The sequence below is a fragment of the Saccoglossus kowalevskii genome, chromosome 16 (assembly GCF_978046115.1).
Source record: "Saccoglossus kowalevskii chromosome 16, keSacKowa6.1, whole genome shotgun sequence".
NCBI classification, from domain to species: Eukaryota; Metazoa; Hemichordata; class Enteropneusta; family Harrimaniidae; genus Saccoglossus; species Saccoglossus kowalevskii.
The window spans coordinates 31,671,479-31,691,426 of NC_140656.1; the positions used below are offsets into that span (position 1 = coordinate 31,671,479).

General features: G+C 36.8%; 2 protein-coding genes across 2 annotated transcripts; both read right to left on the reverse strand.

The window, feature by feature from the left end:
- Positions 1–1,559: 1,559 nt before the first annotated feature.
- On the reverse strand, positions 1,560–4,070 carry LOC102803858 (sodium-dependent glucose transporter 1A-like). Its single transcript, XM_085490992.1, has 3 exons — positions 3,816–4,070; positions 2,902–3,187; positions 1,560–2,752 (listed from the first exon to the last, which is right to left on the reverse strand). The coding sequence occupies exons 1-3, from the start codon at positions 4,068–4,070 to the stop codon at positions 1,560–1,562; spliced, it is 1,734 nt and encodes a 577-aa protein (XP_085347118.1).
- Positions 4,071–15,934: 11,864 nt separating this feature from the next.
- On the reverse strand, positions 15,935–18,414 carry LOC146733832 (sodium-dependent glucose transporter 1C-like). The gene is made up of 3 exons (XM_085490993.1): positions 18,160–18,414; positions 17,277–17,562; positions 15,935–17,127 (listed from the first exon to the last, which is right to left on the reverse strand). Exons 1-3 carry the CDS (start codon positions 18,412–18,414, stop codon positions 15,935–15,937), a joined length of 1,734 nt encoding a protein of 577 aa, XP_085347119.1.
- Between the last annotated feature and the right edge of the window lie 1,534 nt (positions 18,415–19,948).

Below are 19,948 nucleotides of genomic sequence, written 5' to 3' on the forward strand. Positions count from 1 at the left end.
AGTGACTTTGTATTCATATGACGGGCGGTCAATATCTCGACAATGCCCAGCGGGCGAAAACGAAATGTAAGATCACTCCAGTGATGTATTCTGGAATATGAATATAAAGTCTGACCCGAGATAACATTTTATCGTGTGAGGACTTTGTATCCAGAATAGTCCGCTCCAATAGATATCTATATTGGGCAAATTCTTGTAAGGCATTTAGTCAACAATTCTGCAAGAAAGACCATGTGCAAATTTCTAAATAAAATATGTTATAAAAGAGTCCAAAAAGGTGTATTGTGCAATGCGTATATGCGGCACGGGCTCATGGGCGTTTTTTTCTCTCATAAAATGTGCACATTTTACTAATTTTGCGGCAGGTGGATCGTAAGATGATCTTCATAACGATAAACTTCTAAACATTCCTTATCAAACTCTAAAAATCTTATTGTTCAAAAACCAATGACCGACCTCGTGTCCTATATAACCCAATAGCTCTCAGTTCGAACCCAATTTTTTGTTTGTTTTCTGTTAGCACAGTACAACTTGGTCTCCATCTATGATGTCACGTGATCTACATAATTGTTTTTATTATTGTATTTATTGTCTATAATAAAGTCCCGCACTTGAGCATTCTGATTAGTCGAGAAGCCCCTGGTGAATTTTAATAAAAGTTCACATATGTATCCAGTGAATACAAAATGTATTTACATTACTTTACAATCAGTTTAACCATGAACACAGATACTACATTTGCTATTTCAGATTTAATTTCTCACATAAGTATTGATCTGATTAAACGATTAAAAGATTATCTATCCCACACAAATCGTTATCAAATTGCTTCGTATTTCATAAATCGGAAGGTTTTTATTTAGCGCCACAGTGAGAAGACCTTAAACTAATCTACATAATCTGCACGACTTTCTGGTTTAGATATCACGTGGTTTTTGTCCGAGAATGTCGACTCCCACTTTTTCATTGTCATTCGTATCCAGTCGTATATATTGGTGACATCATGGGACAGAGGGGTGTTGTGAGGACATAGCCCGGAACAACTCTACAATGTCCCATGGTGTTACCTATTTATATACCAGTTGATTCAATTTAAAGTAGTAGGAAAGATCAACCTAATTCCCCCGTCAACAAATAATTCTTTAAATATCACCATATGTTGACATTGGTACTCGGTGTGATCGCCTCAACAACACTGAAACATTTGGGCCAGCTGCTTTAAAGGGTCGTCGCGCTACGCATTCGCCAGTCATGACAACTTTGATCGTTGCGCAGACTAATCTTTAACTAAGTAATTTCCTTGGTGATTGGAAGATATCGAAGGAATTACAGGCGGTAATTAGTACACGTTGCACCCTGGTCAAGATTCGTACTTGTGATTTTCATTAAAATAGCGCATTTGATTGGCTACTCGTGCTGTGAATCACTTGGCTGGTGTATAATCATTATAATCGTCCTCTAAATATCTAATATTGATTTGAAACAGAGTTAAATTATGAAAAAAAATAACCGTGATGCAACCTTTGGTATCAGACCCTATATCACCTATGATATTCAAGTCAGGTTTGTTCTGATACTACATTGGCATTACTTCTTTGTGATATAGTATCTCTGTCATCTTTATTATTTAAGTCTGTTGTAGTCAGGTCTTCATAATTACCTGCCCCGGTGGTAATATCGTCCATGATATTGGGTTTCTTCCCATGTATACGTGCAACAGCAAGAAGAATAATGAAGAACGTAGACATTCCAATCGTAAGCGCCAACATAACGTACATCAGGATCATAACACTATACGCTTCAAATGCATACCCCAGCCACCATGGTAATAATATACCGGACATAGCTGCAGAAATTGAAAATACGGATGTAGCTTTGCCAGTCAGAGTTATGTAATTCTCCGCCCATGTGATACCTGTAGCATATACTGAAGCAATAGATACACCAAGTAAAATTGTTCCAAGCCAGAGGATCGTCATGTTCTCAGCTCCCCAAATAACCAAAATCACATCAGCTGTGAGTATTCCGACATGGTCTAATATAAGCATCGTCTTGGGTGTTAAATACTTTGCTACAATTATGTTTAACCCACGTGATACAGCAAAACTTGCCCAAAACACGGATGTAAGTAAACTGGCCATCTCAGTAGAGAATCCCAGGTCACTTTCCATCGCAAATGAATAAATATATCCACCATAAATTACCTCATGGCCGACATACAATACATAGAATATACTCAGAAGGAACAGAAATCCGATTCGAAAACTCGTACTTTCTTTGGTCGTTCGCGTGTTTGGGTTGACAGGTTTATTGAATGATGACACTGATGTATCATCAGTATGTGTTTTTGCCTTAGGAAGCATACATCCTCGTGGTCCTGTGAAGTAGAAGATAAAAAGTGGAATTGACGATGTAAAATGTACCGCTGCTACTATAGTGTAAGGCACCCACAATGTTGGTGACACAGTCTCGTTAGCGTATGTATCTTCTTCGGAGAAAATTCCAAAGAATTCCTTTCCATACAAATTAAATTTCTTATCTGAATCATAGTCAATAACGGTGTCCATAGCATTAGTTATGCTCGTTGTCCAGGGTAGTGCAGTTGTTGTCGTTGTAGAATTATCCGGATCAGTTAAAAATGGTGCTGCGATTAGTGGACCAATTGCTGTACCAACAGAGTAGGAAAAATGCAAAGATTGCATATATGGCCCAGATCCTTCACGCCAAAGCCTAATAATCATAGTATTAGAACCTGTAACAAGATTTAGTTAGATTAGATTAAGAATAGATCACATTAGATTATAATTAACGAATACATATGGTATATACTTGCGTGGAAGCGTGGTAATGACTCATAGACATGTACAGTTGATAATGACATAATCTTTGCATATCGCCTACCAGTGTCAAGAATACCAGCACCCAATCCAACCACCAGCCGTGTTGTTAACAGTGGCTCCAGTGACGTCGTCCACGGGGACAGAATTGTTGATGTACAGGTGAACGCTCCAATGGCTACTACAAGATGATTCTCAAATTTATCCATGCACATACCACCAGCAAGAGCACCAATTAAATAGCCTATACTCCAGAAGGTAATGACCAGGCTTATCTCTGCAATGGATGATGCACCAACTTGTAGTTGAAGATCATATAGACTTGGTCCAATAATAGCATATCCCATTCCCTGAGTTGGAATCAAAGCATTTTATTCAAAACGCATTGTAACAGCCACTCTCAGAACATCATACATGTACAATTTAGTAATTGGCAGCGTTCTGCGAACAGTGCTTTCAATATTGTGACTGTGGGCACCCAGCCTTTGCCAGTATTGCTTTAAAGCTGCAATCCTGAATCTAAGTAAAGTACCACCCCCTGATTAGTATATACATCTTCAAATGTTGAGATTGTGAATGAATAATGAGAAAATAGAAGGTCAGTTGCATTGCGGTATTGTTTGTCTAAGGGATAATAACCTTCAATGCTCTCAAAATAAGAGCTGGGTATCCACTTTTTATATGATATTTTGTTCAGCAAACACTACATAGTTTTCAAACATTTTAGCACAAGAGAGTGATGTTTCCCATATTTCCAAAATGTCAATGCATCTTTGTGATTGAAATCAACATAAATGAAATAATTTATGTAATAAAATGATAGTTGTTTAAAATAGAGCGTATACATGTTTAAGTATCACGTGATGTTGTCCTATATTGTATATTATTAATCACGAGGCAAATGTTATTTCAAGTGGTTGCTATCCGCGTTGCATGTGACGGCATGATCCTAATATGAGATTTGATTGTTGACCTTACCAGAGCTATAAATGCATAGTACAGTGACAATGATCGGCAAAGACGTTGCTTGTAGGACAGTAAATGTAATATGTATCCATTGTTTACAATTGTGTCATCCAAATCATCAGCATCAACAATACACTCAGTGGACCCAGTACCTTCAATTATACCAACAATCTTCCCATTCTCTTCCACATTGTTCCAGACATGCATATGGCTCTCTCCGTCTTCAGATAAGTCAACCTGTGTCGCTGTGTCATTTGTCCTACCCATTGTGCCAGACGTGGTTTGTTCAACTGTCTTGATCAGTTTTTACTGTAATCATGCTCTACATGTATTAATATGTGCTTTATGATAAAAATGTTCATAGGTCAGATGATTATATGTCAGACTTTGTATGCATATCTATTGACTCAACCAGTAAAGAATGGCATGATGTACTATTGAGTGTCATGTTCAGATATTCTCTTGTCTTCCGATATAAACTGGTTATTTTGAGGTGATTCAAGCTCTCAAAACAGGACAGTCGGTGTAAATATACGTTTGTTCAGAATGACATAATTAGGAATCGCCAATATCATGGGAATACATTATAATCATGTTGTAATGGCGAGAGGCAACTGTAGTCACTGCAATAAATCACCGATATACAGTGGCCCCTCGCTAAGTCGCGGGTGTTGGGATCCAAGCAAAAACCGCGACTTATCGAGGGCCGCGACTTACCGAGGGACGTCGTGAAAGAGGGAGATCGTGCATTGAAAAACATATAAAAAGCACATATAAACCCTCGGTTTAGTTAATTGATGTATCATCACATGTGTCAGGCAGTATTCGAATAAAATCATGATTATGTTTGCTGTAAACATTGCGTTGATTATTTTGTTTGTGTCTGATATTATGTGGGCCGCTTGCTGTTGCTTGTGACTTCGACGGTAACAGCTTCCAAAATAAACCAGTTTCATCGCAATTATAAACATGTTCGTCAAAATAACCACCTTCATAGATAATTTCTGTCAGTTTTTCGGGAAAAGTTCCGACAGCGTCAATGTTCCCAGATCGAGCTTCGCCTTGGATTGAGACTGCGTGTGTCGATAGCGTGTCTTCTTTGCCATCGCAAGAACCACCCTGAACTGGCCTTAAATTCAAAGTCGTCATATCTGAGTTGTATGCATTGCATTGGGTGATGGGACCAGATAGTGGAGTTCCGGCAGACCGTTCTTAAAGAAACGTAAACAGCTTTATCGGTGTCATCATTGTCGGACACTTTCGCTTGTTTTTCTGTTCAGTCCCACCTCTTGGTCAACTTTGAAAACAAATTTACTTTTCATTTTTTACCCACCCACGAATAGTGGGCTCAACCACGTGCAACCCTTAACTTGGTTTGACACGGTCGATCGCCGTAAGTTTATGGCGTACGAACAGGCTGTATAGCTTTCGCTCTGACATGCTGCTCAATTGAGAAATAGAGATCAGAATTCTATGAATTCAACTCATTGTAGCGAGTTTTTGTAGTGGTATACCAAAATGGGACCGGCCAAGAAGTACATACGGTCACTACTCGACACCCCTGTTGACACCTTGAGTAAGGCCGCCGTCACCCATTGCGTCTCAGCAATTGACGGACAGTGGGTGTTAAGTTGTCTCTTTAACGGTTAGTTAAAAACACTATGCCACGAAACATTAGTCTTTGTACTTCAAAATTGCTGTCAAAACACAATAGAAATTTTGGGAGCCATCCAAGTACCCGCGACTTAGCCGAATCGCGACTTACCGAGGCGCGACTTAGCGAGGGGCCACTGTATCTCATTATTATAGGTTACACCACTGGAAAGAAAGGTATTGTGAGGGCGTAGAAACAAATTTCAGAGGTCTCGTGGTGTTACCTAATTATACACTGGCTGCTTCAATCAGCATATATTAGAAAATTGGTTGTGCATTAGAAAGCATTGATTTGAGAATTGTTGGACACAATTGGATATTTTTATTATAAAGTTTGAGATGACAAAATGTTTATCTCATAAACTTTGTTGTTCCCTAAATTAGATCTATGACAATTCTATTCAGTCTCAGTTTGTAAACAATGGTGCATATCTTGCACGTCATGGTACATTATGTGTATTTCCGCTATCGTATAGTAATCACTGCTAGGAAGAATTGCAATTCCGATTGTTGAAAAACACTCAAATAATTCTCTTGAGCAAATTGGATTAAGGCCTCTCAATGCAATTACAAAGGTATATCACCGATAAATACCTGGTATTGTAGGTTTTGATATATCGAATGCTGACAATGACATAATCGTTAGAATATCCTCTTTGGGTACCTGCTCATTTTGTTGTTATGACAACTTCTTTTATTCAGCATTTCATCAGAAAACCCCTCTTTTCTGGGTCAAAGCGTGGGTTATAATTTCAATGCTGGTCTCTCTTCTGTAATTCCAACTATAAGCCATACCTGATAAATGTCGTCGTGAAATTTACCTTTTTTTTATAAAGAAAATGTTTTCAGTACTTCTGAAATAAAACAAAACTAGAACAGAACAGAATTTTCCTGAGAGATAGTCGTTATCGACACTCTAACAAGCGCAGGCGATATATTAGAAAAATATATTCTATAACTTGCTAATTATAGGCACTTATACTAACATATTATGGTTCCCTGTACTTGATAATAATTAATAGCGGCAGCCTTTTGATCACATAACGAAAGTTATATACAGATAATAACTAATGACTTGCAGTTTAAAGTCAGCTACATCCAAGTCTGTCTATATCTCAGCCATGCCTCTAGTATCAGGGTTATTCACGATACAAGGTCTATGTCAATATATCTGTCAATAACGAGAATGACCACAAAGATCCCCGTCAATTCAGTTGGAACGTCAACACGACGTACATCAAGATCATGGCACTGTATGCTTCTAATTCATAATCCACCGTCCATGGTAAGTATATGCCATCAATCGTAAATACTGATGTAGATTTACCATGATATACTAGAAGGCAACATAGATGCAAAGAAAGACACTAAGTAGAATAGTTGCAAACTACATCAACTCTCATCAACCTACATTTATAAAATGCTGTTTTGTATACCAATGAGGTATCATTGTCATCTTCCTTGGTGACGTAAACTTCGCATCAATTATATTAAGCCCACGTGATACAACAAATTACAGATGTCAAGACACGGTCAGATCAATAGAAAACCCCAATTCACTTTCTATAGCAAATGAATAATATATCCACCATGAATAACCTAATAGCCAATGTAAATGAAGCACAATCTGCCCATAAAAGAACCCCAATGTGATGACGTATATTCCCATTACTGTTGTGAGAGACGACAGGGTGAGATATCAATACCTTATTTTTCCTTCTTTTTCTTTGGAATTACACATCAACGTGATTCAAACAAGTACAACTATCCCAAAGAATTCCAACAATCCAAAAGAAATCTTTTCCATATATAATATAGTTCCTATAAATTCGCACTATTGTATATGTTCGTTATGAAGGGCATTTTAGTTGTCATTATTGTGGAGTTAGCAGTTTCAATCAAAAATTTAGTTACAGTTATATGCCTAAATTTTTCCAACAGAGATAAACACCAAAGATTACATGAATAGTGCACAGTTTATAGTATAGACCATGATCACCGTACACATTGTGTATAATTATAATAATGAAAACTAGAAGGTATCAAATGTGAGAATGAAGATGTTGATCATGCATATATCGGTCTTTTGATCCGTCGGATGTGTGCCATGTATATTCTAGGAGAATATTTTGACATAAATGTATCAGGTTTCTTTAAAAGCATGTTATCAACATGGTCATATTTTAAGTCTTACCCATTCATAGAAAATAGCAACATTGTTACTCATATGGAAAAATAGACATATTTTTATAGGGGGTAGATCTTTATTCTCACATGAATTGTTCAACCATAACATAATGTTTGTTGGACAATTGTTCCATGAAATTGGTCGTCTATTACAATGGGGAGAAATTAAAGAAAAGAGTGTTTCAAGTAGATATTTTTTACAATGGTTTGGTCTAATCATGGGGGTAATTCTTATTACCTCCATGGTCTAATACATGCACTACCAGTTGAGGTACAAGTATGAATAATTTTAACATTCCAGAACAACAAATGTTATGTTGTGTAAATGGACGCCCCCTAGAGTAGATACAGATAAATGTACATTCTGTAATTATGAATCTGAAACATTAATTCATTTTTTTTGTAATTGTAGTTATATTCAGGAATTTTGAGAATGCTTGTTTATGTTATGGGGAAGGAAACTTTGTTTACATACTGCTCTCAATGTAGGACAAATTATACTTGGTGATGAACAAAAAACTTGCTTGCTTTTCTTATTCTAATTGCAAAATGTTTCATTTATGTATCTCGGACAAAGAAACAAATTCCTGATTTCATTGGATACAAAAAATATGTACGGCATATTCAAAAATTTTAATATTATACTGCCTTGAGAAGAAATAAATGAAATAGCCTTATAAAGAAATGGGGGTAATTACTTGAAAACAGTTATCCAAAGTAATTTACAAGAAATCTGAGTACATTTATTACTGTAATGTGACAATCATACTGTTACATATAAAACATCCAGATATTTCAATATTTTTAAAACAGTGATGTAATGTATTAACATTTAACAATCTCCATATTACTAAACATGTATCTTACATAATGAAGTTCCAATAACCATTTTCAAAAAAAATGTGCAACGCCCTCACACCACCTCGATGCCCCGTGGTATTTACTACCGTTTTTTTTTTGGTTCCCATACATCCTAAGTAATTGTATACATGTATCTATACGGGCATTGTTAAAACATTGGTGTCACACTGACTAGGAGACTATATTGCGTATGCTTACATTCGTATTCTAATTGTTGAATAGTGTTTGTTTCAAATGTGCCACTATCATTACGTCATGAAGACGTCATTATTCATGAGATGTTCGATTAAGACCAACAAAAATAAGTAAACAAAAGCTAAAATATCGACAGGCGTGTTTATAACTGGTGAAAACGTCTCTCGGGACAACGTTCAGACAATCAACTGAGTTTGGATTCACAACAAAATAACCGAGAAGTCACAGCAAAATAACACAGTTGTAGTTATCGTCTGTACACATTGCCCTCGTCTTTCGCGCGCTGTACCGCGTGCAACGATTACGTCAGTTCTTTTTTGTAAAATATCGTGATCGTGGTAAGCGCTTGTTTCTCGAGATATTCATAGAGTCGCAATAGCATCATACGTGTTAGGAGCATGCGCATGCGCACCAAAATAATTATACCCAAATAGTTTTTACATTCACTACACTTCCTGACAATGTTTTGTTTATTTTGAGAATAACAATTGCACAGAATGATGATTTGTAACAGTCAATATCCGGCAGGATATCCCCCTGCTTTCCTTTCATCTGAATATGCATGCAGCAGGTCACTGTCTCTCAATATCGACGTTACTACAGAATAAACTGGCATAGTTTCTGTCAATGTATTTCCAAGACCCTGTAGTCCATCCAAGACATCCTGTAACGAGGGGTGACATAGTTAACGTTATGGTTTAAATATGAAGACTTTTCTATAAAAGCAAGTAGTGTTTATAAAATACCATAAGCTGCAATATTGAAGCTATGTGTTATTAGAATAAGGTATCATATAATTCCTCACCATTTCACTGGCTTTTCGACACTCCAATATTGCCTGATATCCCTTATTCTTAGTGGCACTAGCTGTATTATCATCATACATAATACTATCCCATGATATCACTCGTACCAACTAGTTTTACTAATATTTGATATCAGTTGATAACCTATTGTATTTTTGGTTAAAGATACATTTTCAAACAAATCATCTCATAACTACCTGCGCAAAAAACGCCATGTACAGCTGAAAAGTTTTCACTTTTTTGTGTCTCGCTATACTCTGGTCCTGAGGTGACACCGTGTTTGTCGACAAATCGATGTCATCTGCTTTTCCATTCTGCTTATCAACAATATCCTCCATTTCTTAAATCACTTTGGTGGCCAATATTGAATAATCTATCAAAGTTGTATGTGAAGAGATAAAACCAGTTGTGTGTAGGTGGTTATGGATGCAACAAGAAACATAAAGATTATTAACGCACTGTAAAAAAAGTTTCCAACATTTATCCTACACATCGAGTTTTAAATGTGCATACAGTTTTTTTCGTGTTTGTGTTTTTTTTCTCAATAAAGTAAAATAGTTTGTGTTTGTGTTCACGACGAAAGCCGGCTTACATGCACGGTGATTGAACGAAATAATCTGTCAAGTTTTCTTACCCGAACTATTCACACTTGTTTGCATACATTATATAAAATTAATAGGGGTATATTAAAGTACAAAGTACAACTCGTGTATACACATTGAATAGTTACATGCCGTATAATCCATGTGATCATTTACACGCTATACTGTCAATCAAACACCCCAATCATTATAATGTACACTAATTGTGATGAATGTTATAAATACATTACAATATTGATACTGCAATTATCTTAAAAATCAGTGCAGTTCGACTTTTATAATGACACTGGCACTATTATAATGACACTGTATTTTTCTAATAAAATGAGCCAAAATAAACACACATCGACTCAAACAATCTGACAACGTAGCCGATGGTTATTATGCGTATTTGACGTTTTATCACTATAAATATATTAAGGCAAATCCGCCGTTGTTCAAAACTACACAAATTGACTCCATTTAAGAATTGGAGGCCTGGCCTGTTCAGCATTTGTCAACAACCAATCACAAGACTGGTTACGAACCACATCGAGGTCACGACTCGGTTAGCCTTGCTCAACTGGTTCGTAACCAGTCTTGTGATTGGTTGTTGACAAATGCTGAACAGGCCACGCCTCCAACGGTGTCGTGCGTTCGGACTAACCGTTAGGAATTCCTAAATGGAGTCAATTTGTGTAGTTTTCTTGATTTATTCTGCAGATATCGGTAAAATGTAGGTAAGGCTTTGGCGAAATTCGAAGGAGCAACTAATATTCTTCAACCTGGTATTTTTTTTAGATTTTATTTTTTATTTTTTTCGTCTGTTATTTCGAGTTTAAAAAATATGAGCTGACTGGAGCCTTCATCCCTTGTCTATTTCGTACACTAGATACCAGCCGATAGCCCCCCCCCCCGCTCATAGAGACTGCGTGTTACAGTTGATTATAGTTCCCGGGCTCCCTGTGCTCTGACGTGTCAGCGGTGGTGCCAGGTGTCTGGAATGACTAAGCATACCTTGCTGATTAGTTACATCATAAGTCATAAGTGGTCTAAATAGACCTGTAATTAGGAATGCTGTCTTGTTTCCGCAAACTTGTACATATATACGAGTTATGAGAGTTATACGACGATGACATTCTTTATAACTTCAAAAAATAGAAATATATGTGCATACTCTAGTGGCAATTGCTTGAAGATTTTTTCACCATTGTATTTACGTGAGATTGCATATTTAGGTTTCTCTCTGATAACAGAGTTCAATTACCAGTGACCTGAAATACAGTGCGTACATTGATTGTCATTGATTGGTAAAACCTTTGACTTGTGTGCAAGCAAACTGTATGTAGCAGTGAAGTCAAACTGTTGTTATTTAAAACATTTCGTTATAACATGTATTGCTGTCAGTTATGATGTACGTATCGAAACAAACTGTTAACATTCTTGTAAAACAAATTGCAATACAAATATAATAGGTGATATCATCACTCGTCAAATGACCATCTTGTGAGGTAACATTAACAACACAGGTGTTATTTGCACAATACTTGTCAAAGAGGTGATTTATTGCAAAGGTTCGGTAGATAAATACGCCAGTAATTGAATTAGTTTAAAATACAAACAATGAGGTTGACAAAATGGTGACATATCTTGTCCACATTGATGATAAAGTATAACCAAAAAGTCAAAGTTCGATATAACACTTGAGTTTACGTTGTATATTCAATTGGAATACGTGATTTGTATTAGACACACTATGAGATAACGTGGGTTGTTAATTTACACAAAATGCCTGTTCTACACTGTGTTATTTTCCCATTGGTAATGCACCACCACGTGACATTGAAATGACCATTCTAATGAGTATATTTACCAAAAGCCTCTATACAAATTTACAATAGCTCAGTCGTTAAAGGGATTGACCTCTGTAGTTGACGTCAAACCCCGCTCATGGTCATCTCAATGACTATGTCTGCTCGTCAACCCCAGATGTTAACCGTGACTGCACAGTAAGAATGTTTAACAATCGAGCTAATGATTGAACTCTTGGAGATTCCGAAGGAGACTATCGCAAAATAGACTCAGACTTTTTTATGTCACATACTGCAGACTGCGTCACGGGACGAAAAATCTCATTGCAGAATCTTTTTTATTTTACCATTTTCGTTATGATATGAGTCGGTAATCGATCTTCATTAGTACTTTCATCATTTTTAGATGCTATGATTTGCATAATTATATAAACCAGAGATCAAATAAGCGACAGGGTCAAGAAAACATATAATAGAAACGCCCAATGACGTAAATAGGTAGCCTAACAACCAGGAGAAAACCATCTCTGCAATGGCAAATACAGATGTTGCTTTACCAGTCCTTGCTAACGCTGGATCGCACACAGACCCGATTATATCGGTTATATGAGCGCCTAATAAAACTGAACGATTTGTACCACCTTATGCTGCTAGAAGGAAACTGGCAAAATACATCTAATATCAACATAGCCTTTGGTGCCATGCACGCGAAAAATCAGAACTTCCCTAACAATGCCGAATTGCGATAACTAGCAACCTGGGTATTGAAGGTATGCACAAATCCGCCGTATACGCACTCCTATGTTTACGTTACACGTGGTAACGAAATACGTACGTAACACGTGCATAGATATCACAGCTGGTGGTTCATTACGTATGTTCGTCGCCACTCACATTGAGATATGTATGAAATTATTATATTTTCTTTATTTAACAGTTGTTCCCGGATTTGTGAAGGTGTATATTGAGGCAATGCTGTGTATACTGAGTTTCACTGTTTAATTGATTTACTCGCGAGGCCTTGTAACACAACAAACGCATATTTCGATGTTATACAAACTGTTCTACTTAACTAATGAGTCAACAGTATTACTGTACGCCTGATCAGTTCAGCTACTAAAGTTTAATAAAATAGTTATTATGTCCAATAACATATCATCACATAATATATTCTGTGTCAATAATTACAAGAAATACAGCCTTACCCCAATATATAATTTAAATATAGAATAGTGCTTGGTCGTTGATACCCAAATTGGCAAATATATTAAGATAAATGACTGCCTGTGACAGTGCATCGAATTAATGGAAAAATCTATACTTGCATACATTCGGTAGAATAATGGCCAAGGTAGATGAGATGCCATGCTAGCGCCCTCATTACTAGTCGATGTTTTATAACACGTACATCGCACTCACGAGTTCTGCAAGTATTCACACATGCAAAGATACACACGATGTACAGTATTATTATTGGTGTATATTTCATGGCTATTGTCAACTTTCTAGAATATATCAGGCCATTAGTTTGCCGCATATCTGCGTAGAAACAACGATGAAGGATAAACATAGATCCCACGAAGATAGAACTTATTCGATAGCCATCGTCACGGCGTTAAATGTTTATTTGAGGTGTGTATGTTATGAAAATTGAGGGCGCATTACTACAGTATGGAGGATGTATAACTCATACATTTGATTCATGAGAATCATGCGTCCTTTTGCTACAATATTGGAATTACATTTCATGAAACAATAACACGCTGATTCTTGACGCTGAGTGATGGGCGATCGCGGGTTATACGCTTGTATCTACTAGTATGTCAGTATGATGATTTATTGACCGTATGTCTCAGGTATACAGACGATATGTATACGCTATCGTGGCATACTGCCAGATCGTCTAACATAGTAAAATTCTCCTGTTGGTGCGTTTTGTAACGATATATAACCATGTCATGGCCACAAGAGGTTATATAAAATCTGCCCTACATGAGTAAAAATTCCAAAAGTGACGTCACTTTGAGAAGAGTCCAACAGACTTGTTGTCACCACGCATGCGTACATACTTAATTCTTTCCTGTTTCCTCTCGCAAATAGAGTTTGCTTTTTATGTTTTCGTAATTGCAATGGGTTTCAAAATATATGTACGCATTTAAGGACGTTTTCCAGAGCTATGTTTGTGCATAGATACCCCTGCTCCAATTCGATTGCCGCGCCCAGAAAATTCGACCATTGACCAAAAGATGTTGGACTTTCAGCTCGGATGTTATCCTTTCAGCATGGAGTTGTGAGTTCGAATACAATATTGTCTAGTACAATAACTACATAATTTTGTATTTTCTATAAATATATGAAGGTCATAAGGTCTCTAAATTTGACACGAGCAGTGACTTTGTATTCATATGACGGGCGGTCAATATCCCGACAATGCCCAGCGGGCGAAAACGAAATGTAAGATCACTCCAGTGATGTATTCTGGAATATGAATATAAAGTCTGACCCGAGATAACATTTTATCGTGTGAGGACTTTGTATCCAGAATAGTCCGAGTAGAAACTTTACCTGAATTAAAACCAATCGCTCCAATAGATATCTATATTGGGCAAATTCTTGTAAGGCATTTAGTCAACAATTCTGCAAGAAAGACCATGTGCAAATTTCTAAATAAAATATGTTATAAAAGAGTCCAAAAAGGTGTATTGTGCAATGCGTATATGCGGCACGGGCTCATGGGCGTTTTTTTCTCTCATAAAATGTGCACATTTTACTAATTTTGCGGCAGGTGGATCGTAAGATGATCTTCATAATGACAAACTTATAAACATTCCTTATCAAACTCTAAAAATCTTATTGTTATAAAACCAATGACCGACCTCGTGTCCCATATAACCCAATAGCTCTCAGCTATAACCAAATTTTTTGTTTGTTTTCTTTTAGCACAGTACAACTTGGTCTCCATCTATCGTGTCACGTGATCTACATAATTGTTTTTATTATTGTATTTATTGTCTATAATAAAGTCCCGCAATTGAGCATTCTGATTAGTCGAGAAGCCCCTGGTGAATTTTAATAAAGGTTCACATATGTATCCAGTGAATACAAAATGTATTTACATTACTTTACAATCAGTTTAACCATGAACACAGATACTACATTTGCTATTTCAGATTTAATTTCTCACATAAGCATTGATCTGATTAAACGATTACAAGATTATCTATCCCACACAAATCGTTATCAAATTGCTTCGTATTTCAACGATCGGAAAGTTTCTAATTAGCGCCACAGTGAGAAGACCTTAAACTAATCTACATAATCTGCATGACGTTCTGGTTTAGATATCACGTGTTTTTTGTCCGAGAATGTCTACTCACACTCTTTCATTCTCACTGTATCCAGTCGTATATATTGGTGACATCATGGGACAGAGGGGTGTTGTGAGGACATCGCCCGAAACAACTCAGTCTACAATGTCTCATGGTGTTACCTATCTATATACCGGTTGTTTCAATTTAAAGTAGTAGGAAAGATCAACCTAATTCCCCCGTCAACAAATAATTCTTTAAATATCACCATATGTTGACATTGATAACTCAAAGTTATCGCCTCAACAACAACACTGGAACATTTGGGCCAGCTGCTTTAAAGGGCGGTAGTCGTCGCACCACGCATGCGCGAGTCATGGCGTCTTTGATCTTGGTGATTGGAAGGCATCGAATGAATCACCGGCGGTGATTAGTACACGTTGCACCCAGGTCAAAGTGTTCATTAGAAAAGCGCACTGGACTGTGGGAAAATCAATGTTTATCAACACAAATGTCGCACATGCGCGACGCGACGACCTTTGAGTTTGCAACGGCGAAATATGTCACTAAATCATGACCTGTCTTATTGCTGTCTCACTTTGTAGGTGTTTAATTATTAACATTTTCCTCCGAATACATAATATTAATTTGAAACAGCGTTAAATTATGATAAAAATAACCATGATGCAACCTTTGGTATCAGACCCTATATCACCTTTGATATTCAAGTCAGGTTTGTTCAGATACTACATTGGTATTACTTCTTTGTGATATGGTATCTCTGTCATCTTCATTATTTATGTCTGTTGCAGTCAAGTCTTCATAGTTACCTGCCCCAGTGGTAATATCGTCTATGATATTGGGTTTCTTCCCATGTATACGTGCAACAGCAAGAAGAATAATGAAGAACGTAGACATTCCAATCGTAAGCGCCAACATAACGTACATCAGGATCATAACACTATACGCTTCAAATGCATACCCCAGCCACCATGGTAATAATATACCGGACATAGCTGCAGAAATTGTGAATACGGATGTAGCTTTACCAGTCAGAGTTATGTAATTCTCCGCCCATGTGATACCTGTAGCATATACTGAAGCAATAGATACACCAAGTAAAATTGTTCCAAGCCAGAGGATCGTCATGTTCTCAGCTCCCCAAATAACCAAAATCACATCAGCTGTGAGTATTCCGACATGGTCTAATATAAGCATCGTCTTGGGTGTTAAATACTTTGCTACAATTATGTTTAACCCACGTGATACAGCAAAACTTGCCCAAAACACGGATGTAAGTAAACTGGCCATCTCAGTAGAGAATCCCAGGTCACTTTCCATCGCAAATGAATAAATATATCCACCATAAATTACCTCATGGCCGACATACAATACATAGAATATACTCAGAAGGAACAGAAATCCAATTCGAAAACTCATACTTTCTTTGGTAGTTCGCGTGTTTGGGTTGACAGATTTATTGAATGATGACACTGATGTATTATCCGTATTTGTCTTTGCCTTAGGAAGCATACATCCTCGTGGTCCTGTGAAATAGAAGATGAAAAGTGGAATTGACGATGTAAAATGTACCGCTGCTACTATAGTGTAAGGCACCCACAACGTTGGTGACACAGTCTCGTTAGCGTATGTATCTTCTTCAGAGAAAATTCCAAAGAATTCCTTTCCATACAAATTAAATTTCTTATCTGAATCATAGTCAATAACGGTGTCCATATCATTTGTTATGCTCGTTGTCCAGGGTAGTGCAGTTGTTGTCGTTGTAGAGTTATCCGGATCAGTTAAAAATGGTGCTGCGATTAGTGGACCAATTGCTGTACCAACTGAGTAGGAAAAATGCAAAGATTGCATATATGGCCCAGATCCTTCACGCCAAAGCCTAATAATCATAGTATTAGAACCTGTAACAAGATTTAGTTAGATTAGATTAAGAATAGATTACATTAGATTATAATTAACGAATACATATGGTATATACCTGTGTGGAAGCGTGGTAATGACTCATAGACAAGTACAGTTGAGAATAACATAATCTTTGCATATCACCTACCAGTTTCAAGAATACCAGCACCCAATCCAACCACCAGCCGTGTTGTTAACAGTGGCTCCAGTGACGTCGTCCACGGGGACAGAATTGTTGATGTACAGGTGAACGCTCCAATTGCTACTACAAGATGATTCTCAAATTTATCCATGCACATACCACCAGCAAGAGCACCAATTAAATAGCCTATGCTCCAGAAGGTAATGACCAGGCTTATCTCTGCAATGGATGATGCACCAACTTGTAGTTGAAGATCATATAGACTTGGTCCAATAATAGCATATCCCATTCCCTGAGTTGGAATAAAAACATCTTATTCGAAACGCATTGTGTCAACTACTGTCAGAACATCATACATGTGCAATTTAGTAATTAGTAATTCAATATTGTGATTGTGGGCACCCAGTCTTTGTCAGTATTGCTTTAAAACTGCAATTCTGAGTCTGTGAAGTACCATCCCCTGATTGATATATACATCTTTAAATGTTGAGATTGTGAATGAATGATGAAAAAATAGCAGTCCTCCCAAATTGAAGGTCAGTTGCATTGCGGGCTTGTTTGTCTAATCGATAATAACCTTCAATGCCCTCAAAATAAAAGCTGAATATCAACTTTTTATATAATATTTTCTTTAGCAAATACTGCATAGTTTTTAAACATTTTAGCTTTTAGAGAGTGATGTTTCCCATATTTACAATATGTCAATGCATCTTTAGGACTATAGCAACATAAATGAAATAATTTATGTATTAAAATGATTTCAGTATCACGTGATGTAGTCCTATATTGTTATAATATTAATCACGAGGCAAATGTTATTTCAATATGTTGCTATAAATGTTGCACGCGACGGCATGATCCTAATATGAGCTTTTATTTTTAACCTTACCAGAGCTATAAATGCATAGTACAGTGACAATGATCGGCAAAGACGTTGCTTGTAAGACAGTAAATGTAATATGTATCCATTGTTTACAATTGTGTCATCCAAATCATCAGCATCAACAATACACTCAGTGGACCCAGTACCTTCAATTATACCAACAATCTTCCCATTCTCTTCCACATTGTTCCAGACATGCATATGGTTCTCTCCATCTTCAGGTAAGTCAACCTGTGTCGCTGTGTCATTTGTCCTACCCATTGTGCCAGACGTGGTTTGTTCAACTGTCTTGATCAGTTTTTACTGTAATCATGCTCTACATGTATTAATATGTGCTTTATGATAAAAATGTTCATAGGTCAGGTGATTATATTTCAGACTCTGTATGTAGGTTATACATATCGTATTCATATCTATTGATTCAACCAGTAAAGAATGGCATGATGTATTATTGAGTGTCATGTTCAGATATCCTCTTGTCTTCCGATATAAACTGGCTATTGTGAGGTGATTCATGCTCTGTAAACAGGACAGTGAGTGTAAATATACGTTTGTTCAGAATGATAGAATTGGAAATCGCCAAAGACATGGGAATACGTTATTATCATGTTGAAGTGATGTGAGGCAACTGTAGTCACTGGAGTAACTGGAATATTTCGCCGATATATCTCATTATTATAGGTTACACCACTGGAAAGAAAGGTGTTGTGAGGGCGTAGAAACAAATTTCAGAGGTCCCGTGGTGTTACCTAATTATACACTGGCTGTTTCAATTTAAGTATTATGAAAGTCAACACTCTACAGCCAGGGCCAGGGCCTGCTTAACATCTGTATTACAATAATGGATGATACAACAAATCAGCATGTGTTAGAAAATTGGCTGTGCATTGGAAAGCATTGATTTGAGAACATTGTAGGACACATCAGCCACAAGAGAGGGTAAGCTACAATGTTGGACACAATTGTGTTGTGATATTTAAGTTTGAGATGACAAATTGTTTATCTCATAAACTTCGTTGTTCCCTCGATTACATCTATGGCAATTCTACACTATTCAGTCTCAATGGTGCATATCTTGCATGTCATGGTATATTATTTCGGTTAAAGCCACTTTTACAAGCACAGCTTGTATTTACTTTACACATTTTCTTGGCATGTGTATTTCCTTCATCGCATAATATCACACAAGATTGAGTCTTTGGGGCTTATAGTAATCACTGCTAGGAAGAATTACAATTCCGATTGTTGAAAAACACTCAAATAATTCTCTTGAGCAAATTGGATTCAGGCCTCTCATATATCTTGCTTGGATAATTTCACTGACGTCGTAATGGTAACCTAGTTCGATTGGCATGTGTATGCGAAACGATATGCATTTCAGTCGAATTAGTGACTTCATCATTCTATAGAGAATATTTTGAATGCGATTACAAAGGTATAGCATTGATAAATACATAGTCTTGTAGGTTTTGATATATCGGATGCTGACAATAAAATAATCGTTAGAATATCTTCCTTGGATACCTGCTCATTTTGTTGTTATGACAACTTCTTTCCTTCAGCATTTCATCAGAAAACAGCTCTTTTCTGGGCCAAAAAGTGGGTTATAATTTCAATGCTGGCCTCTCTTCTGTAATTCCAACTATAAGCCATACCTGATAAATGTCGTCGTGAAATTTATCTTTTTTAACATAATTATTTTCAGTACTTCTGAAATAAAACAAAACTAGAACAGTTAGTACTTGATAATAATTAAGATCAAGAGTAAGATGATGGCACTGTATATAGTTCATAC